At 41.7% G+C, this 23,562-nt stretch overlaps 1 protein-coding gene across 6 annotated transcripts in view; it reads right to left on the bottom strand.

Moving 5' to 3' along the window:
* Positions 1–23,562, bottom strand: part of TAPT1 (transmembrane anterior posterior transformation 1) — a 111,389-nt gene that overhangs the window by 10,887 nt on the left and 76,940 nt on the right. For all 6 annotated transcript variants that reach the window (XM_039540582.1, XM_039540583.1, XM_039540587.1 and 3 more), the window contains 4 exons: positions 14,961–15,020; positions 13,546–13,614; positions 10,611–10,687; positions 1,707–1,867 (listed from right to left, as the gene is read on the bottom strand). In XM_039540582.1, the coding sequence (XP_039396516.1) occupies positions 1,707–1,867; positions 10,611–10,687; positions 13,546–13,614; positions 14,961–15,020 (367 nt within the window). The remainder of the gene's footprint in view (positions 1–1,706; positions 1,868–10,610; positions 10,688–13,545; positions 13,615–14,960; positions 15,021–23,562) is intronic.

Below are 23,562 nucleotides of genomic sequence, written 5' to 3'. Positions count from 1 at the left end.
ATACATTCCTATGAGAAAGGTGTAAACTCTCAGGAAAATAAACTACCCTTATACTATAGGCTGAAGGAAAGTAGGTTAGATGAATTCATTGACATTAGTGATTATATTGCTAGCAATAGATGCTGTGCTGTTCAAGCCTATAATTGGGACACAGGGATTAATCAATAATGCAGAATTCTGCAATAATAATGAACAGACAGGAGTGAAGGCAAACTATAAAAATTCTTACATATGATCTGGCTTTACAAGGAAACAATTGTTGTTAAGAGTCACTGTATTTATAAAATGAAGTGATGGCATTGAAGAATTAAGCTTCTTCTACCTTTGAGGATTTTATAGAAGCTGAGAATATTTTTTAAGTAACATTCACAGAAATATATAGGTCTCTGCTTCTTATAAAATTCTGTCATTTGAGGCATAAGCTCTCTGCTGGACTGACCTGGTAAGCTTACTGCTGCTTCAGCTAAAAATAGTCTTCAGGATGTATTTACCGGGAACTGTTGGTAAGTTTTAATGGTCAACCCTTAAAACATGAATTATTGTCCCACATCCAAATGAAGTATTAACATAGTTTATAATTTAAGAAAAAATTACTGTAATACTGCAACATTTTCTAGTGAAAGCTTAGAAAAAGCATCCAGATCTACTGTACATAAGTTTTTTCACCATATAACCAAAAAAACCAATGTTATGGATTTAAGCCATTTTAAAATGAATGTATGCACTAAGTTCAGCTCAATGTGATTTGACACAGTTGAGATATAGGGTTTTATAACTGAAATGCTGACAGACTCAACTCTAGTATTGCTGGCGAGACACTATGATGTCTAATAAACACCTTAAATTTCATGCTGTTCAAGTCTTTGGCTAACAGAGTAGAACACAATAAAGCCTCACTGTTAAATTCTCAGAGGCTTCCACTGGATTCTTCCCAGAGATGATATACAATCCAACTTTGTTGATCAGAACAGTGAAGGTTTCTGTTTTCCCCCATATTATGTCAAAGAGGGATATAAAATATACCATTAAAGTTATTTATTAATAACAACAGTTTTTTTTAAATACTGATGTTAAAGGTGCTATATATAAACTGCAGAAGACTAAGAAAACCACCTTATATACTACAAAAAAAAAAGGCAAATCTCAGACCAAGAGAATTAACGTTAATCTCACTTGGAGAATGAAAAGCTGCCTGAAATCTTCCTATCGTCATCACAATTTTAAGTAATTGTACCTGCTGCATGTCATATTTTGCCTGCATTTCTGTAAGAATTCAATGGAACATTCCTTATGAAATGTCAGTATTGTCAGAGCTCAAGCCAAATGTGAAATATCAGCGTTTACAAGAAGGTGCTCCTCTAAATGCGCACGGACATGCACACAAAGTCAGTACTAGTTCTTATTTTGCTTCCCTACCTCCTTTCCCATACCCTGGTGGACTTTTATTGTAGTGGAGAATATTAACGTCTGTGAAGGATGAAGCACTGAATAATGGAAAATAATTATTTTGTTTACAGAACTGTGCTCCAGCTGCTAGGTGTATGCTCACAGTCCTAACATGTGAACCAAAGCATAGTTATCATTTGGTACAGTTTGTGGTAAAGGTACTGTTGAACAGCAGAGAGGGGAACAGCTGACTGAATATTAAATTTATTCTGGAAACAGTTTCCTTTTCACTGATCATCAGAACAAGCAGTTAAACTTACCTTGAGGAGATTTAAATTTGCTTTGAGGTTTGCTGAGTGGTTTGCCTGGGGTGCTAGTAGGGGGGGGATTGAACAACTTCTCTTCCATTTTTGCCTCCTTTACATATTGGCATGACTTGCCCAACAACACAATGCTGTTAAGGACTTTTAGTGAAATTAACCTGAAAGATAAAAGGGCACATTTACATATTTGCATTACTGGATGGTCATATAAAAACAGTTTCATGTATGGTTTCTGCTGTTTGGAAGGGATTTAATTTGTTAGCTAATCCTTCCAACATAAGGCTCTTTCTCATGGCCTATAGACATTTATGTCTATAGGCCATGAGAAAGAGCCTTACGTTGGCCCCCCACCCCCAACCCCCCCAAAAAAGCAGCACACTAATTTGGTTTCAGGCTCAATGTTTTAACGTAAAGAGTTTCATAGAGTAAAAATTTCAAATGTTGCTAGAAGTCATCAGTATTTTAGTTACTTAATATCAGTGTTTACTTCATGGAGCAGCTATGGAAATGTCAATAAATTCTCAATACATTCAGTATTTAAACATCTACTTTGAAAAGCATATAAAAATAACAGCAAGTCTGTGATAGCTTTGAAGCATCTCTAATAATAATAATAATAATGCACACTATGTGGAGCTCTCAAACTTTGAACCATGGGCCACATAAAGAATTCAAAGACTACACTTAATTTCCATAAAATGGCCAAATTGCAGTAGCCCTCAGTTTTAATACTGAGGTGTGTGGTCCACAGAGTCTACCAGTCTCATCATGCAATATTCCGCTTCTATCTGAGTAGTCAGGCTGGGAGTAACATGACCCAGTAGATAGTGGACACCTAAATTCTTTTCCTGCCTCTGATTTGTTGTGTGAACTTTGGCACGTCACTTTAGTTCTACCTCGGTTTTCCCATCTGTAAAATGGGAAAGAGGTTTTTTACCTTTGAAAAGTGCTTTGAGATTTACAGATGAAAAGCACTTTATAAAAGCTAATTACTACTATGATTGACAGAACATCACATGCTAGGATCGTAAATATTTTTAGACTACGTCTCCATACTGAAGATGAAGGCAGCTGTGATTTAGAGCTTTGATTTACAGGCTAGTTTGACGGTTCTATGCTATTCTGGGCTCAGAATTTGGGTTTCCTGAACTTGTTTCTCACTCAAGGAGCTGCAAGAGTACCTTTTATTTCTCTCAGTAGATAACTCTGCAGCAGTTGTGATAGAGTTTGGATGGAGCCCTATATCCTTGCTCAACATTAGAATAGTAAATAGGTAGAGAAGAATGTGGGAACCCACTGATTATGGAAATCTTCACAGATATTGTGATGATAATCTAAATTCAGAAAATTTGCTGGAAAAAGTGAATGTTTTCAAATTAAAAGCCTTAGAGCAGGTCTAAATTTGTGCATTATAAAAAAGACCAACTCAGTAGCAACTCAACTATCACACAATGCATTAAGACAAATGTTAAAAAGAAAAAAAATTGGCATACAAGATTTCTCTCTCAAAAGTATTTTTATGTAACACATTTTCCTATAAAAGTAAGTCTGTTAGAGGGATAGGATGATATGCAGAGCAGACAATCTTCAGTATTTAAAAAGGAATCTCTCACTTTGGTATCCAAGCAACCACAAACTAGACGAAATTAGATTCCCCCAGGTCTGTAACTGTGGTTCTATAAATTCCCTTCTATTAGGGTAAGAGAACAGTGTAATATCATAGTGGGCATCTGCTATAGACCACCAGACCGGGAGGATGAGGTAGACAAGACTTTTTTTGGACAACTAATAGAAGTTTGCAGATCACAGGCCCTGGTTCTCATAGGGGACTTCAAGCACCCTGACATCTGCTGGGAGAGCAATACAGAAGTGCACACACAATCCAGAAAGTTTTTGGGGAGTGTTGGAGACAACTTCCTGGTGCAAGTGCTGGAGGAACTAACTAGGGGCCATGCTCCTCTACTGCTCGCAAACAGGGAAGAATTGGTAGGGGAAGTAGAAGTGGGTGGCAACCTGCGCAGCAGTGACCATGAGATGGTAGAGTTCAGGATCCTGTCAAAAGGAAGGAAGGAAGGAGAGCTGCAGAATACAGACCCTGGACTTCAGACTGACTCCTTCAGGTCACTGATAGGCAGGATCCCCTGGGAAGCTAATATGAGGGGGAAAGGAGTCCAGGAGAGCTGGCTGTATTTTAAAGAAGTCTTATTGAGGGCACAGGAACAAATCATCCCAATGTGCAGAAAGAATAGCAAATATGGCAGGTGACCAGCTTGGCTTCACAGAGAAACCTTTGGTGAGCTTAAACACAAAAAGGAAGCATACAAGAAGTGGAAACTTGGACAGATGACTAGGGAGGAGTATAAAGATATTGCTTGAGCATGCAAGGGTGTAATCAGGAAGGCCAAAGCACAATTGGAGTTGCAGCTAGCAAGGGATGTGAAGGGTAACAAGAAGGGTTTCTACAGGTATGTTAGCAACAAGGTGGTCAGGGAAAAGTGTGAGATCCTTACTGAATGGGGCAGGCAACCAGGAGATAGATTATGTGGAAAAAGCTGAAGCACTCAATTTTTTTTTGCCTAGGTCTTCACAGACAAGGTCAGCTCCCAGATTGCTGCACTGGGCAGCAAAGTATGGGGAGGAGGTGCCCAGCCCTCAGTGGTGAAAGAACAGGTTAAGGACTATTTAGAAAAGCTAGACATGCACAAGTCCATTGGTCTGGATCTAATGCATCCAAGTGTGCTGAGGGAGTTGGCTGATGTGATTGCAGAGCCACTGGACATTATCTTTGAAAACTCGTGGCGATCGGGGGAGGTCCCGGATGACTGGAAAAAGGCAAATATAGTGCTGATCTTAACAAAAAGGTAAGAAGGAGAATCCAGGGAACTAAAGACCAGTCAGCCTCATCTCAGTCCTTGGAAAAATCATGTAGCAGGTCCTCAAGGAATCCATTTGAAGCAGTTGGAGGAGAGGAAGGTGATCAGGAACAGTCAATATGGATTCACCAAGGGCGATTGCCTTCTACGATGAGATAACTAGCTTTGTGCATATGGGGAAAGTGGTAATATATGGTAATATATCTTGACTTTAGTAAAGCTTTTGATATGTCTCCCACAGTATTCTTGCCAGCAAGTTAAAAAGGTACGGATTGGATGAATGGATTATAAGGTGGATAGAAAGCTGGCTAGATCGACGGGCTCAACAGGTAATGATCAATGGCCTGATGTCTAGTTGGCAGCCGGTATCAAGCGGAGTGCCCCAGGGGTTGGTTCTGGGGCTGGTTTCGTTCAACATCTTCTTTAATGATCTGGATGATGGGATGGATTGTACCCTCAGCAAGTTCACGGATGACAGTGAGCTGGAGGGAGAGGTAGGTACACTGGAGCGTAGGGATAGGGTCCAGAGTGACCTAGACAAATTGATGGATTGGGCCAAAAGAAATCTGATAAGGTTCAAAAAGGACAAGTGCAGAGTCCTGCACTTAGGACAGAAGAATCCCATGCGCTGCTACAGGCTGGGTACCGACTGGCTAAGCGGCAGTTCTGCAGAAAAGGACCTGGGGATTACAGTGGACGAGAAACTGGATATGAGTCAACAGTGTGCCCTTGTTCCATATTGGGCTGCATTAGTAGGAGCATTGCCAGCAGATGGAGGGAAGTGATTATTCCCTTCTATTCAGCACTGCTGAGGTCACATCTGCAGTACTGCGTCCAGCTTTGGGCCCCTCACTACAGAAAGGATGTGGACAAATTGGAGTGTGTCCAGCAGAGGGCAAAGAAAATGATTAGGGGGCTTGGACACATGATTTATGAGAAGAGACTGAGGAAACTGGGGTTTTAGTCTGCAGAAGAGAAGAATGAGGGGGGATTTGATAGCAGCCTTCAACTACCTGAAGCGGGGAGAGTGTCCCAAGAGGATGGAACTAGGCTGTTCTCAGTGGTAGCAGATGACAGAACAAGAAGCAATGGTCTCAAGTTGCAGTGGGGGAGGTCTAGGTTGGATATTAGGAAAAATTATTTCACTAGGAGGGTGGTGAAGCACTGGAATGGGTTACCTAGAGAGGTGGTGGAATCTCCATCCTTAGAGGTTTTTAAGGCCCGGCTTGACAAAGCCCTGGGTGGGATGATTTAGTTGGGGTTGGTCCTGCTTTGAGCAGGGGGATGGACTAGATGACCTCCTGAGGTGTCTCTGGCCCTAATCTTCTATGATAATAGTTTTTCTTTCTACAAAGACATGTCCCTTGCTTTCTTTCCCCACACTGCCTTTCCAAAAAGGTCTTCAGGAGTTTTTTCCAAAACAAGATACTTTCACAGATATGTACTTATTATTTAAAAAAATGAAGGGTTCATGGCCTAATCCAATTCAATGAGAGTTGGATTAGGAAGTTGGTGGGTTACAACTCACCCATCTGATGTATTAATACCAGATTTTCATCATGGATTACATAAGAGCTTCCAAATTTTTTTCTGTCACAGAGCTTTGGGTTTCTAACTACTGGGAGGGCAGAAGTGAGTCAGATTAGTTTACTGTAAACAGCTCAAAATCATATAAAATTAAATCAAAACGCAAATTACAAATATTGGGTAAGACTTAATATTTCTGATTACATTTAATAATAATGTAACTTAAAGAATTATTGTTGCACCCCATCAAAACAATGTCCTTCTTATTTTAGCCTAAAACCTTTGCGATAAAATCTTAAAGCTTTATCTAGGCAGTGTTTCTCATGCCTGTATTATACCTAATTCTGTCTCTCACATTGCAGATAATTCCCCTTATGTAGATTATAATTACAGACACTGAAAGCAGTGTGCAGAACTTCGAATTATTCAGAGGATTTAGGAGATGTACTAAATCTAAACCTGAGATCACAGCAAAAGAATAGGGTCCATTCTCACTTTGAAATTCATATAGTATGACAAAATCTAATCTAATAAACTAAATCCAAAGAAGAAAGAGGTCGCAGCTGTCTTTATTCATATATACTTAACACATCACTATAGACTCTGTCTCCTGCCATTTTGAAGGTCAATGTTCCATTTGGAGCAGAATGGGTGAGTTGGAGTCAGGTGTTTTATTGGTGTAATTTTTTTATTTACAAAATGTGCACAGGCCCTGTTTCCTTGAATTGAGGTGGTAACAAACAACACACAGACAACTCTCTTCCTGCAGAAACCCCAGACCAGGCACTTCTGCCCTGGACTCAGGATTCCTGCACTTTGTTTCTCTCTAAGGCCATACCGAAGTCTTACTGCTCAACATAGAGGGTATGTCTTTGAGTATGTCTACACAGCAAAGAAAAACCCATGTCTGGCCTGTTTCAGCTGACTTGGGCTCTTGATCTGTGGGGCTGTTTCACTGCTGTGTAGACCTCTGGGCTTGGGCTGAAGCCCGAGCGCTGGGAACCTCCCACCTTGCAGGGTCCTAGAGCCCGGGCTCCAGCCTCAGCCCAGATGTCTACACAGCAATGAAACAGCTCCGCAGCCTGAGCCCTGATGGCCCTAATTGGCTGGCACAGGCCAGCTATGGGTTTCTCTTTGCTGTGTAGAAATACTCTTTGCGACCCTGGGAGCCCTTCAACGTCAGCTGGCTGAGGGGTCTCACCCCATACTGTAACTTACATGAGGCCTGACACACTGAGTGCATCAACACACTTGTCATAATATACATCTAAAAAGTGTCACAAATTATATATAAACTGGTATCAGAGGAGTAGCCGTGTTAGTCTGGATCTGTAAAAGCAGCAGAGTGTCCTGTGGCACCTTATAGACTAACAGAGATATTGGAGCATGAGCTTTCGTGGGTGCATGCATCCGACGAAGTGGGTATTCACCCACGAAAGCTCATGCTCTGTTAGTCTATAAGGTGCCACAGGACTCTTTGCTGCATATATAAACTAGTGACACGCAAGTCCTCGAAATCACTGTATGATGTATGTATGGGTTGGGTACAAAGTTATAGATGTGTGTTGTAAATGTGTTCTTAAAATATGTGTTGGAAAACAGAGCATTAAACTCAGTCTGCCCTAGACAAAGGAATGTGTATTCGCCAGTCTGATTGGCTTGGTTACCAGCAGAAGACAATGGAAGTACATTTACATATAAGGTAAACAAAGCCATCAAGCTAAATGAGCAGGGCAGAAAAGCATTTAACAATCATGCTGAGGGACAAAATCTGCACCCCAGGAAGCCTTCCTGTCTCTTGAGGCAGAGACAATGGAGTTTGAGTAATATAAGGGGAGAAAATATATTTTGTAGTTATCCATCACTGAGGGGACAACAGGGTACAGCACCTAGGAAAGCTGGATCCTCTTGGTCTGAAAGACAAGAGCTGCTGGAAACTTTATATAGTGAGAAACTGCTTAGGCAAAAATTTTAACTTGCTAAAATTAAGTTTTAGTCACTAGAAAGCATGTTTTGTTTTGTTTGTAACCAGACCAATCTCTTTTATTCTTGCCCAGTACCACTTAAATCTCTGTACTCTAACTTTTTCTTATTTTGTTAGAAAACTATCTCAATGCTGGTATATTAGTGAAGTGAGAGTCTTCAGCTGAACCAACTGGCAGAGTCCTAAAGAGTTTGCTGGCCTGATACACAGCTGAGCAACAGCAAAACTCATTTACTGAGGCTGAAGGATAACACAGTGGCTCAGAATTGTGGGTGTCCTGAGCAGGATGTCAGTCTTCTCTGCAGTTAACTTGGTTTTGCCTAGCCTGGGTGTGAGCAGACACACTGAAAAGTCACACTCAAGTCACAATGTCCTCACTGGTGCTGCGCTCACCACTGAGAGTTGCTAGGATTTCAGTGGGCGTATCCCATAGTTTTGTGCTGCACTAAGCTGAGATGTTAACTGTTGGAGAATTTATAGAAGGCATTGAAGGACTATCAGCATTCAAATGATTTATCTTGCATCCTCACTGTAAAGTGGGCTGGTAACTAGCCCATCTGAAAGCAGCACCCAGACTTTAGTCTATACCACCGGACAGGCCAACTAGCTGAGGCTGAAAGCACCACTCAACTTGAGCCAGAGGATTTTATGCGTGGATGTAAGAATCTGAGTAAGAATCTGGGTTAATGTTATAGTGAAAACATGCCTAGATATTCTTCTCAACTTGCCCAGTCCCTGAGTTTTATATCTGGGAAACCTCTAGCCCAAGCAAAGACATCGACTTTCCAAAGTGTGCGCGGGGGGGGGAAGAGGAGAGCAAGGTCGACCCAGGCCCCAACCCTGCCCCGCCTTTTTCCACCCAGTTCCACCCCCTCCTCTGAGCGTGCCGCATGCTCACTCTCCCCTCCCTCAGACCCTCCTGCCTGCATGCCACGAAACAACTGATAATGGTGGGTGGGAGGCGCTGATCCACGGGGCCCGCCAGTGGGCGGGAGGTGCTGGGAGTGGGGCAGGGAGCTGATAGAGGGGCTGCTGGTGGGTGCTCATTACCTACCATTTTCCTCCATGGGTTCTCCAGGCCCGGAGTAACCATGGAGTCAGCACCTATGAGCCCAAGGCTACTTACTGAGACCACATGGCCTAGAAAGGAGAGTCTGGGCATCTACCCTCCTTCTGAGCAGCAGCTTTGCAATAGGTAGGAACCTTAAGGCTTCACCCATACAATACCCTTAATGAGACTCTGGGTGTGGTTACTGCTTGACATCTTTAGCTCTTTCCAGAGAGTTTATCCAGGAAGTCATATGCTTCAATAATACCCAATGTGCAAGGCAGCACTGTTTGTCATATGATCTTTCAACATAAAATCTTTTTTCCCCAAGTTCTTCAGTTTACCAGTTGAGTGGTATAAGTATTCAGTCACTGAATACAATTGTGGCCATTAGCAGTTACATGTCTCTACTTTGCACACTATAAAAATCTATTTCAATTTTAGTTTTTAAATGCACTAGCATTTTGTATTTACTTGCAGTCTCATTAATTAGTTAAACATTATTTCAGGTGGGGAATGACCAAAATGTCCCCTTAAGCCCAAATGAGGCATGCAACTACCTTATCGTGAATGCATAAGTGTGGCACAGAAAAACTACAGATATCCACTTCCAGTTGGATTTAGATTAAATGTACGAGAGAACCTATTTTTTTTTTCTAAGGGCAGCACTTGTGTGCTCGAGATCAGGGTGACTACCATCTGCTCCATTCTATCCAAATTTGATGTAGTCCTTGAGCTCCTGGCCAACTGCCAAAGTTACCCCCAGCTGAGAAAAGTTTTTATGCCTCTGGTTTAAGCAAACACAGCATTATTAATTACTGTACAAGATTCTGTGAGGTCGTATAATAAGCTAATCATTATATTAAATAGCTAGGATTACATATAACCTCAGGAAATGTAAAATAACCTAACTTTAAATAAGAAATATATAAAACACTCCTTATACCCTTTTTGACCCAGACATTAAGGATAATACAAGTATTATCCCTTGCATTCTCACCCACTTTAAAAAAAAAACAAAAAACCCAACACCACTACAATCACTCTTTGCACCCATCTTCTCCTCCTTTTTAAACTCTGGTCTCATTTTGTTGACCATAATCATAACTTCTCACTAACTGAAAAGAAAGGCTCTGAAACCGATGCAAATGTTTATCTGCAAATTGCTCAGTGGTGGATACTCAGAGTGCATGGCTGTCATTTTTATTCTCCCATGCCTCAGCCAAAGCGTGTACTTCTGGAAAGAGTGTGAGCTCCATACAGGTAATCTCAGCTTCTGCTGCTAGATCCAACTATGACTGTTCTGCAATGCATTTTATGTAAATTTCACACCTATTGGGCTCCATAGAGAAGAGATTGTATTATGATTGTACCTTGAAACATCAACAGAGCAAATTATTTCTTACAATATTTTAGTTTAAAAAACAGTAAATACTGTTCAATAATTGCTTCTTTTGTGTTCCGCTTACCCACAATAGAAGAGCACAACACAGGCATAAGCCAAGACTCCTTGTACTTTTATTGAGCTTGTTACGACTCTGATGAGCTGTTTTAAAAATAAAAGTTCAACAGTTCAGGCACATAGATTAATAATTAATAGAATATTCAGAGAGGACATTTACATCGAGTGAAGTTTGACAAAAATGAGAACATTCATACTAAGGACAATTAACTTTGTAATGTTCTGTATTCCTCTTGATATTGCTAATTATTCAAGAATTATCTGAATAAATATTACACGAGTAGCTGCTATTACTTGACTATGCAATAGAGTTGTAATTCGAGTAGGGCTGTCCATTAATCATAATTAACTCATGCAATTGACTCAAAAAATTAATCGTGATTAATCGCAGCTTTAATCGCACTGTTAAACAAGCAAATACCAATTGAAATTTATTAAATATTGCTGGATGTCTTTCTACATTTTCATATATATTGTATTCTATGTTGTAACTGAAATCAAAGTGTATATTTTTATTACAAATATTTGCAATGTAAAAATGAAACAAAAATAGTATTTTTCAATTCACCTCATACAAGTACTGTAGTGCAATCTTTGTCGTGAAAGCGCAACTTAGAAATGTAGATTTTTGTGTTACATAACTGCACTCAAAAACAAAACAGTGTGATTAATTGCCTGACAGCCCTAAATTCTAGTAATAACTCTATAATCTGTTGCTATATAAATGATTTATATCAAGTTCAGCATTATGACTTCTTTGCAGAATCAAGAAAGAAATGATGGGCTGGAAGAGGATACCAGTTATTGATACAAATATTTGAGGAAACTACCCAATACGTCTGTGTGGAAATCACATTAAAGATATTGATATAGTGAACCAGGATTGTACTGTATCACTCTGCACTAAAGAAAACTTGAGACTGAACTTTTTTGTGGACTCAGCATGTTATGGAATCTATCTGCTTGCAAAGTTTGAACACCAAAAAATCACAAGTTCATTTTCAGTGTAGCAGTTAAGGCCCCAATTCAGGAAAACAGTTAAGCTTGTGCTTAAGTCCATCCTCGTTAAGGACAGAATTTCAGCACATGCTGAATTTTAGACACGTACTTAAGTCCCATCTTGAATAGGGATGCGTTCCATAACTGAAGTCTAAGTAGATAACTGTAATATTGACCATAGAAGATGTTGGTCCCTGCTGAGCTTAACTAGACAGTTATCAGTAAAACTTTTGCTCGATCCCCGCGGGACAGTATTGCAACAAAAAATGTTACATCGCTAATCACTCTACCAGTAACATTATGGGACTTTGCTGGCAGAGTTGGTGCTTCTGACCAATGCCATTATGACTATGGGCTCATCTAAACAGACAAATTGACCAGAACAATGATTGCAGAATATGGTATGCCAGAACAGCTCCCTTTGTAGTTCAGAATAAAAGTCACTTTATTTCAGAATAATTTATGTGCTCAGAAATCACAAAATGTATTAATTATTCCAAAATAAAGTGACTAATTCTGGAATAGCATGCCGACATAGGGGGAGAGGGAACAGAGGGAGCTAATCCAGAACAGTTTATACCACAATAGTTATTCTGGTCACCTACTCTGTGCAGACAAGCCCTAAGCCACTGAACATACCAGTGCAGGGAAGGGTATGATAAGAAAACACTGAAGGTGGTAGGAAAATTTTTATAAAACAAGAGCCTTAAAAACCTGCACAACTGTCAGCTTCCTGGCAGCCAGCTGCTTTTGCTATTCTGACTGAAAAATCAGGATACTTGCCAAAAGGAATAAATGTTCAATCAGTATGGCGGTAGCCTGTTCCAATATAATGGTCCAAGTCATTATAAATTCCATAGTAGTAATCTGCATTTAACTCTCTATGCTGGGAGGATAAACACTAACACATACATCAAGTCATGACTCTGTATCAAGTGGTATAGATTTCCTTATGGTGAGTGCTAAATGAGATGTGTAGCATCATTTAGATGTGTTAAAATATAAAGAAGTGCTCATTTCACATTCACATAATTTTTTCAACAAAATGAGCTGTGCAGCCTACTAACAACTATACATACATCAAACCTCTCCACAGAAGAAAGAATCAAGCCCTCTAACCCTTAGCTCACTTCCTTCCCACATAACAGGGGGTGGGGTGGGAAGGAAGGGTGTTCCAGCATGTCCAAAAGAAAGAAACTAAGCCTTTTTTGGACCAAGGAGTGGAGTGAATTCTGAAGTTGAGGGACCCTCATGTAGAACAATCTTGTGGTTAAGGCACTGAACTTGAATTTAAGAGACATAGGTTCAACGCTTGGCTCTGCCACAGACTTCCTATGTGACTTTAGTCAAGTCACTTAATCTCTGTGCCTCATTTTTATATATAAAAAGAAGATAATGCTTCCCTACCTCACACAGGTTGTGAGGATCAATTAATTGTTTGTGACCCACTCAGATATTAGGGTGATTGTGGCCATATAACCAAATAGACAGCTCCCTCTCAGCTACATGAAGAAAACTCCAGCAAAAATGTGTATGTTGACCTTAACAGTGGCAGCAATGGAAAGAGACAGACAGCATTTCTTAGGTAATCAGGTACCTAACTCATTTACAGGTTAAAACCCAACACCATGAATTCTACCAGGAAACTTAGCAGCAGCCTGTATAAATCCTGGGGCATTTATGCTCCCAGCGTGAAGTTACATCTAATAATCATTCACTTTATTCTGCTCCAGCTTCAGTTTCTATGTGGCCTTAAAATAGAGCACCAAAAATAATACAGTCTCCTGGTGGCAAAGACATGGGTCCTCATCTATTTCACACTGAGTTTCTTCAGAGAAATAAAGCATTTTTCTATGACCTTGAATTAATCTTTTATCCCTAAGCAGAATTCTTACTAACCACTGAGAGATTTTTGGTCTGAAAAATGAAAATACACTACTTACTAAAACAGCCAATGGGAGAGGAATAAAACCCATTCTCCTGGAAACAGAATCGCTGTAATCTGTGTATGCCTGCAAAAAAAAGAATTGGAATTTGAGTCATCTCTCCCCTATTTTGGCTTGGCGCACATTCTAGGAAGGTAGCAATCACTACTAGCGTATACGTTACATTGATAAAGAAGCAACTATTTAAATCTGGTAAACAACTGCTTTCACAGAAATCTACATGGATATGCAAATGTAGATATCTGTTTGTGTGAATACAATTAACACTAATATGACTGTTAAAATTAGCCACAGAGCTCTAAATCAAGAGCAATTAGGAAATTATACCTCAAATCATGCCAAAGCATTTCAAAAGTGCACTACTGCCACTTCAGAGTTTTTTTTATTATCAATTCAGTTTTGATCCCTAAATATAACATGCAAAAATCCACACTGAAGGGAAAAAAAAAAAAAGAAAAAAGGTGATTATCCAAAGCACCATTGTAGCAATTTCAATAGTCATTCCAAGTTCCTCTGTAATTAGGCTCAAGATAATACCTCTCCTTATCCCTTTTTAAAAAACCAATTAAGGGCTTTGTTCTCATTGGTACTATAAAAGTGGTCTACTTTGCCTGAGAATTCTCATGTGGTACTGAAATTTCTCTGATGCTGAAGAACAGTTGTATCATGTTAGCACTCATTTTCCTCAAGCCACCCTCACAAAAAGAAATATAAAATATACAACTTTTCAGAATTATCCAGTTTATTCCTAAAATTTGTAATATGAATATTCCATTAGTATTCCAGGTAATTTAGGCCCTCTTGTCCTTGGCAAGGTATGAAAGATTTTTACTTATGTTTCTTCATTCATAAGCTTGATAAAGGAAGATTGCTTACCAGTAATCTCAGTTCTCTGAATGTACTGCCTCTGCAGATCCACGATGTAGGAGTAACAAGCATGGCACGAGGGATTTGCATAGGCAATTCATATGGTAGTAGAAAAATTACCAATGAATGTTGTACAGATAGCATAGTTTGGTGACCTACTATAGTTAAGATTAAATGGGAAGGAAGAATAGATCTATTTTATGAAAGGCTGCAGGTAGTTCAAAATTACTCCAGGAAAACCCTCTTAAACTTGTTTAGCCAGTTTACTTCCAACATATCACATAATTAAACCTGTGCGAGCATAGTTTGCTCTTAAAAATAAAAAAGGCAATTTACTGCAAGAAATCTGAAGAACTGAACAGAAGTTATGTAACTAGATCATGGTGCAATATTTGTTTCATTTTGTACGTGCACAATAGCAGGATATAATTTCAGTGTTATAGAAGAGAACATTTTCTGAATATCTGTTGGCACTGACATTTGCTGTACTGAAAACAATGACATCAGTTAATAAAAGAACATGCCCTTTTTATTTTCACACTTACATTTTTCTGTCGACTGCTAACAAGGTCAAATGCTAGGCTGGCTCTGTACTCACTGTAGACCTGGAAAAAAAAATCCAGCACATTGGATGTGTGATTAGTTTACATGAGATCACAATTTACAGCAGCAACAGGATTTCATTGATAAAATATTTGTGCAGGAACTGATGCATTCAATCTTGCCCTTTCATGGAGGTACATACTGCTGTATAAGTAAGGACAACTACTGTATACACGTGAGCAAACAGAAACCAATTTTCTAAAATATACAACTGTGCATGATACAATTAGATTACAGTATATACATTTACTTTTGGATTTTAGATTCACCAATACAGTATTAATAACTGTGTTAAGCCAACTGGCCATGTATATTTTGTCAGGATGATTAACGTGGCCACTAAAACCCAAGAGGGATATCTGGAAGAGGATTTAGGAATGAGGAACCCCATGTTCTGGCCAAATTCCAAATAGGAAGTTATATTGGCCTGGATGCAAAAAAGGAGTTCGCTTCAGCAGGATAGATGTCTTGTTGCATTCCGGATAAATAATTAGTGTCTCTTTTGGGCTAGAGAGAGACAGAGACAGGGAAAACAAACATGAACTTTATATATTCATAGTGGAACAACTTCAACAAGAGAGACTGAGGGTGCCCCCACATCAGAATATCCTATAATTCAATGGTACAGTACTCACCTGAGAGGTGGCAGATCCCTGTTTAACTCCCTCCCCCCAGATTGGGGGGGGGTACTTAAACCAGGGAGCCCCCACGTCCCAGGTGACTATCCTAATCACTGGGCCAAAAGTTATGAGTGAGGTTTTCCCTTCTCCCCTACTCCCCATCCTGGTCTTTTTTGCGTTAACTCACCTGAGAGGCCAATCCAGCAGGTGAGCTCAGAAGGCACCTACTAGATTGGGCCCCAAATGCCTATCTTCTCTTGGTTTGTGAATCGCTCTGGGGCTTAGGTGAGAGAAAGATGTCCAGACACCTAGAGTTGGGCTGCAGTGTGCATGTTCAGAGGCAGAAACATAGGTATATAGGGAACTTCTACAGCAAAAATTTAGGTGCCAGTTAAGTTAAGGCACCTACGGGGTTCAGTGGGAGTTTTGTACATTGCAGAGGTCCTGAAACTGGCACTTATGCATCTAACTCCTTTTGTGCATCCAGACATTCTGCCTATCCAAAATGTCCTCAACAATGTCAATTTGATTTAGTGCCCTTCATTTTCTTGAGTTAGGCGTTGTGATGCATTGCTGCATCCTGCTTAACGATTGTGCCTTGCACCTTGTGCTGACTGCATTTCAGTGATGGAATTATTTTTACACACACACCGTTTTGGGGGTCTCTTTATAAAAGACACTATGTAAATGTCAGGTATTGGTTACCTAATTAATTCTTGTAAACAATTAGCAGCACCACTAAGTAATACAAGAATCGCTATGGTCTTAATATTATTCATTTAAATTGCAGATCTTTTTGAGTTAAGGCCAATAGCACAAAGTAAAAAGGATGTACTGTAGTTTGAAGGTACTATGATTTTTACATTTAGTTAACAGTTTAAATTAGAAGCTGCATGAAAGCATTAGACTCAAGTGAAACAAATAACTGAACTTGTAATCATATGCTGACCTAGTGATTCCATAAAATGTTATATTAGGCAGCTGGGAAGGAAAACAGGAAAGCTATTTAGACAATATTTTCAGATACTAAGGAAAACATAGCTATTTTAAGGGTAAAGGGACTGACCACCTGCTACTCCAGTAAATTTCAATTAGCACAGCATGTGCTCAGCACCTCTGAAAATTAGGCGCAATGGCTATAAATCTTTAGAATCTACATGTAATATGGTAAAGAAGTGTGTTAAATAATAAACCTTGCAGGACGGTCTATAACTGATTCAGCACATTGAAACGTATTTCTGGTTATCATTTCATTATTCCTGTTTTCTGTACTTTTTACATGAAAGTAGGGCATGCATAAATGCCTCTGGCATAAGGGAGCTTATTAAGTGCATCTATTAAACTTGTTTCTACACCATATACTGTAGTTACTTTAGGAAGTTTTGACCTTGTTTCTTTGAAAGGGGATTTAGGTAGTGAGAAGAAAATGCTAATACATCTCTCAAATTTACAAAGGGCACTTGAGTCCACACATCAGTTTCTAAGGGTTTGTCTACACTTTAAATGATACAGCAACACAACTGCACTGCTGTAGTACTTCAGTGTAGACACTACTTATACTGACGGGAAGGATTCTCTCATCAGAATAGGTAATCCATCTCCCCAATAGGCAGTAGGCTGGGTGGACAGAAGAGAAGGTTACTCACCCTGTGCAGTAACTGAGGTTCTTCAAGATGGCTGTCCCTGTGGGTTCTCCACTTTAGGTGTCTTGATGCCTTGCACTTGTAATCAGAGATTTATGGTAGCAGTGCCCAGTTGAGCCGCGCATGCGCCGTAGCCGACTCATGCTGGTCTAAGCGGTTACATAGTGGTGTGGAGCCAACCATCCCCCTGTTCCTTCTCTACCTCAGAGAATTGGCCTGAAACTCTGAAATAGAGGGATGGTAGTGGAGCACCCACAGGAAGAACATCAGTTATTGCACAAGGTGACTAACCTCCTCCTCTTCTTCGAGGAGTGTACCTGTGGGTGCTCCACTTTAGGTGACTGTTGAGCAGTGCCCATCAGTGGAGGAGTGGGATTTCGGAGTTGGTCTATTGATGGTGGATAACGCTTAAGTCCAAAGTGAGCATCTGATGCTGATTATTGTTCTAAAGCATAATGTTTAGTGAAAGTATGGAGTGATGCCCAAGTAGCTGCTCTGCAAATGTCAGTGACAGGCTACAGATGCTGCCAGTGCTCTAGTGGAGTGTGCACGGACTCCCGGTGGAGGCTGTAAATTGCTGTTCTGGTAGCACAAATGGATACATCCAGATAGCCATTTGGATAGTCTGATTTTGAGACAGTTTGATCCATTGAGTGTTCTGTAAGGAAAACAAATAGTCCAGGTGATTTTCTTAATGTTTTTGTTCTTTCAATGTAGAAAGCTAATGCTCTGTGAACATCCAGTGTCTGGAGTGAGGCCTCCGTCCCGCCCGCATGTGGCTTCAAACAAAATACAGGTAAGTAAATGAGTTGATTTAAATGAAAGGGGGAGGTGACTTTGGGTATGAACTTAGGATGTGGTCCTAGGATTACTTTATATTTAAAGAATGTTGTATAAGGTGGGTGTGCCATTAAGGCACCTTATTCTCCCGCCCGTCTTGTGGACGTGATGGCAATGAGGAAATCCACCTTCATTGATAAGTGCAACAAAGAGGAAGTTGGAAGGGGTTCAAACAGTTTTCCCATGAGTCCGTGCAGAACAAGGTTGAGGTCCCACATGGAGGGGGGGATGAGTGTTTTCAATGCCTTTAAGGAAGCATTTAATCATCAGGTGAGCAAATATAGTGACCCTGTCCATCTTGCCATGGAAGGAGGTAACAGCAGCCAAGTGTACGCTGATAGACTTAAAAATTCGGGGCTATCCACAAGCTCCAGTATATAGCTGAGGATCCTCGGTAGGGGGGACAACTGTAGTAAGATCTGTTTGTCTTGGCACCATGTTCAGAATCTTTTCCACTTACGGATATATGTTTTTCTTGTATTTAAGTCTCCGATTGTTCAGTAATATATCTTTTACTTCCTCAGAACAGGCCTTCTCGACCCCCGTCAGCCATGGAGTAATCAGGACTTAAGGTGGTGTACTGCAAGGTTGGGGTGACGGACGCGTCCCACATCTTGTGATAGAAGGTGAGGTACTAAGGGAAGGGTTAGAGGTGGTTTCACTGTCATCTGATGCAGTTATGGGAACCACATTTGTCTGGACCATGTGGGTACAATGAGAATGACCCTAGACTTTTCCTGCCCGATCTTGTGAATGACTCTGCTTAGAAGTACAGTTGGAGGAAATGCATACATCAGTGGCGCCTCCCGTTTTATGAGGAGAGCGTCGCCTAGGGAATAGAGTTCCAATCTCACTCTGGAACAATATTTTGGGCATTGGCATTCTGAGCTGTTGCAAATAGATCTATGGTGGGGATCCCCCATAATTTGAATATGAATTTGACAATTTCTCGATCCATCTCCCACTTGTGGGTTTGTGAAAAATCGCCACTGTTGTATTCTGACATCCTGGCAGATAGAGATATCGGCATCCTATGTTGTTGGTTATGCACCAATTACAAAGGTGTATTGTTTCTGTACATAGGGAGTATGACTGTGTTCCCCCTTGGCGGTTTACATAAAACATGCATGCTATATTGTCCCTGAGGATCTTGATAGCATTGTTCTTGATTAAAGGGAGAAATTAGAGGGTTGCATGCATTTCGGACTGCCCTTAGCTCCAGTAAGTTTATGTGCAGGTTGGACTCTGCTGGGGACCAGTGGCCTTGGATTGTATTGTTGAGTAGATATGCCCCTATTAGGAAAGCATCTGTCATGATTGTCATGGTTGGAGTTCTTTGTTGGAAAGGGACTCCCTGAGCAGACATTCTTTGGTTGTGTCCACCATGTTAATGAGCCTTTTACTCTGCGTGGCATTGTGAGGCATCTGTTGAGTGTGTGTCTGTGTGGTATATATACTGTTCGAAGCCAGGCCTGCAAACATCTCATGTGGAGTCTGGCATGTTTTACAACAAATGTTGTCGCTGACATATGCCCCAAGAGTTGTACACATGTTCCGGCAGATGTTTGTGGGCTGTCCATCATCGTTGAATTTAAGTTTACTAGAGTGAGGAAGCATTGTTGGGGTAACATTGCTGTCGCTGTGAGACAATCGAGGGAGGCTCCTATGAATTCTAACTTTTGGACAGGAACCAGTGTGGACTTTTGTGTGGCATTTATTGCTTCTTGCTGCGTTGGTGTCCTTATAAAGCAATCGTCTAAGTATGGAAATAGCACTCCTTGTCTGCAGAGCTGAGCTGCAATGACAGCGAGAACCTTGGAAAAAAACCCTTGGGGCAGTGGAAAAGCCGAAGGGTAGTACTCTGTACTGGAAATGCTGTTTCCCTAGGGTGAATCTCAGGAATCTTCTGTGTGATCGGTGGATTGTAATATGAAAATAAGTGTTCTGAAGGTCGAGGGCCAAGAGCCAATCTTCTTTCTCTAATGCCAGAATTGTTGTGGTTAGAGTCACCATTTTGAAATGTTTTCTCACGCATTTGTTGAGTTTTCGTAAGTCCAGGATGGGTCTCCACCCAGCAGTTTTTTTTTATGAGTTAGGAAAAAAATAATGTGTATAAAAACCTCTCTCCTTGAGTTGCACTGGTTTGGGTTCCACAGTACCTACTTGGACAAGGTGGTTTATTTCCTGTTGTAACGGGTGCTCATAAGAGGGGTCCCTGAAGAGGGATGGGAAGAGGTGTGGGTAGGTGGGATAGAAGTAAAGGGGATGGAGTAACCCTTCTGGATAATCTCTAAAACCCATTTGTCTGTTGTGATAGTGTTCCAGACTGGGTAGTATGGTGAAAGGTGGTCTCTGAATGGGTGGCGGACTGTTTCTGATTCCGGAGTCAGAGAGCGTGGAGGTCTCAAGCCCTTGACCACACCTTCAAAAATGATTGTCTAGAGGTGGATGATTGAGACGTTGAAGGCTGATCTTGGTTCTGTCAATGTCTATGCTGTCTTTGTTTAAGCAGTTGGTTGTACTGTCTTTGGGGCTGAGAGTGTGGAGTAGCCCGGAATCTCTGGTTGTAAAACCTGCCTTATTTTTGTTTGCAGGTACGTAGATGCCCAGGGTTTTTAAGGTCGCCCTGGAGTCCTTTAAGGTCTGTAAGGACACATCAGTTTTGTCAGCTAACAGTTTCTGACCCTCAAAGGGTAAGTCCTCAACCGTTGCCTGGACCTCCCTTGGGAATCCAGAAAGACGGAGCCAGGATGCACGGTGCATGATCACGGATGTGGCAATGGATCATGCTGCCATGTCTGCAGAGTCAAGGGAGTCCTGTAGGGCTGTCCTGGCTATGAGACATCCCTCAGAAATGTTTGCCTTATATCTTTCTTTTTTTTTTTTTTAACCATCTGGCAAATTTTCAATAAATTATGACATTTTGGAGAACAGATTGTGTGTATATTTAGCCAGCAGGGCCACATAGTTAGCTTGTGGAACTGAAGTGTAGCTGAGGAATAGGCTTTCTACCCAAAAAAGTCTTGCCTTTTCCATTCCTTATCATATGGGGTCATTCAGGACTGGTGTTGTTTCCCTTTTTGATTGACTGCCTCCACCACTAAGGAGTTTGGAGTGGGGTGTGTAAATAAAAATTCAGCTTCTTTTGCTGGCACATAATATTTTTTGTCAGACCTCTTAACGCGAGGTGGGGCAGAAGCTGGAGTCTGCCAGATGATTTTCCCAGGCTCCATAATAGCATCATTTATTGCAGGACTCTCTTTGTCAATGGGGATGCCTGGAGTATGTCCATGAGCTTAAGTTGGGCTTCTGGTAGCTGTGTAAATGGAACGCCTAGGGATTAAGCAACCCTTCTGAAGAGGTTCTGAAAAGATTTGAAATCATCCCCCATAGTAGGGGGTAGTGGCATTTGGTTTCATCTGGTGATGAAGATGAGAGGTAAGCAGGTGGTGAAGTGTCACGTAGGGCTATGTCCTCAGGTTCTTCAGTGTCTTCTTCTTGTGTTTCTGAGGGTGCCGGGACGGTTGGTGAAGGGGACCGGGCTATTCTGGACCTAGGCGGACTAGGGGGCCTGCAGTTTTGGTTGTCCATGGATTCCAGTATCACCAGTTAGGTGGGAATGATATGGGGGCGGTGCCCATGGGTGACTATACCATCCTCGTATCTCCACAGGTGGCGGGTTATGAGATGATCCTGGCTAGGGTGAGGAGTGTATATTACTGCATCATCCTCTTCTTCCTCATTAGTGGAGATAGGAGGGGCTGATCTGCAGGGAGTAGTCAGCTGGGTTAGTATTGATCTGGATGGGGTGCCCTTGGTGCCGAGTAGAGGAGATTCAGGCATTGAGGCCACTATCAGGTCTGCATGCCTCAGGAGTTGCTGCGGTCAGGGCCAGCTCCAACTTTTTAGCCGCCCCAAGCACAAAAAAACAAAACAAAACGCTGCCCCACTGAACCAAAAACAACTCCCCGCCGAGTGCTGCCCGGCCGAACCAAAACCAACTACAACAAAAAAACCTGAGCGGCACCCCGCCGAACCAAAAACACCCTCCCCCCCGAGCACCACCCTGCTGAACCAAAAAGAAAATCAACACCTCCCCCCCCGGAGCGCCGAACCAAGATTGGCCGCCCCTTATAAGGTGCCACCCCAAGCATGTGCTTGGTCGGCTGGTGCCTGGAGCCGGCCCTGGCTGCGGTACTGTGAGCTTCGGTGCTGTAGATGGCATGGTGGACGGCCCAGGAGCATGATTTGAAACTGCCGGTGCCGAACATTTATAGCTGTGCAGCACAGGTACAGCAGGTGGTGCCATTGTACTGCTTGGGTAGAGATCTTAGTGGATGCTGAGTTGGACCGTTTCACCTCCATTCGAGCTTGCCCACATAGTGTCTTTAGCTTGTCGGGAACTCTTGGTGTCAGACGTTCCCAGTGCCTTGCAGTCCGGCTCTCTTGGTGCTGTCAGTACTGGGGCAGATTTTTCAGCTGGAGAGCACTTTCTTTTGGGCGACTCTTGGTGCAGGGATGTCTGTGACCACTTTTTTGTAGCCTTTCTAGGAGCAGGCTCCTTAGCAACAGGCTCCTGTTGTTGGAGCAGAGCTCCTGTCAGAGGCAGCCGCTGGCGACTGTTGGCCAGGGAGTGACTTGGACTCAGGGTTGGGGGCTGGCGGCTGACCTGAGGAATTTCTCCATCATGAGGAGCTTCACTTGGAGATCCCTGGCTTTTCTTGTCTTAGCTGCCAGCTTTCTGCAGTGTGGGCACTTTTAAATAAATGTGTGTCTTGCTGAGGCAGCGGACACACTGAGCGTGGCCATCAGAAACCGGTATGGAGAATGTGCAAGTCAGGCAGCATTTAAAACCAGCTGAGCCTGGCATGCCTGAGAGAGTTGGTCTCTTGGAGAAAAACAGGGGTAAACCCTGTTTGAGTCTAAGGCTGTAGTCCTGCTGGAGTGATGGGCGGATAGGGAAGGTAGACTGGAAAAAAAATTTTTTGGATGAAATTAAAGAAATTAGATAGGGGATAGGGAAGCTAACTATAACTAAGTTAACACTACCACAATGAATTATCTACTATAATTTTTTTCTGAAGAAAGAGAGGGCGCTGCTGATCACTCTGACTCAAGCCAAAGGCGGCAGAGGAGAAACTAGAGTATGGTTGCCTGTGCACCGCTATGTAACTGCTCGGAGCGGTGTGAGACGGCTACGGAGCATGTGTGGACCAACCGGGCACTGCTACCACAAATCTCCAATTACAAGCACGGGGCGTCAAGACACCTAAAGTGGAGCACCCACAAGGTCACTCCTCAAAGAAGAATTCTTTTGTTGACCTAGCAGCCTACACTACAGGTTAGATTGGCTTAAATACACCACTCAGAGGTGTGGATTTTTCACAATGCTGAGTGACGTATTTAAGCAGACAATTTTCTAGTGCAGACCAGGCCTAAGA

Source organism: Mauremys reevesii, linkage group 5 (assembly GCF_016161935.1).
Source record: "Mauremys reevesii isolate NIE-2019 linkage group 5, ASM1616193v1, whole genome shotgun sequence".
Classification (NCBI taxonomy): domain Eukaryota; kingdom Metazoa; phylum Chordata; order Testudines; family Geoemydidae; genus Mauremys; species Mauremys reevesii.
The sequence above is the reverse complement of the archived record's forward strand: the minus strand, read 5'-3'. Positions and strand labels throughout refer to the sequence as shown.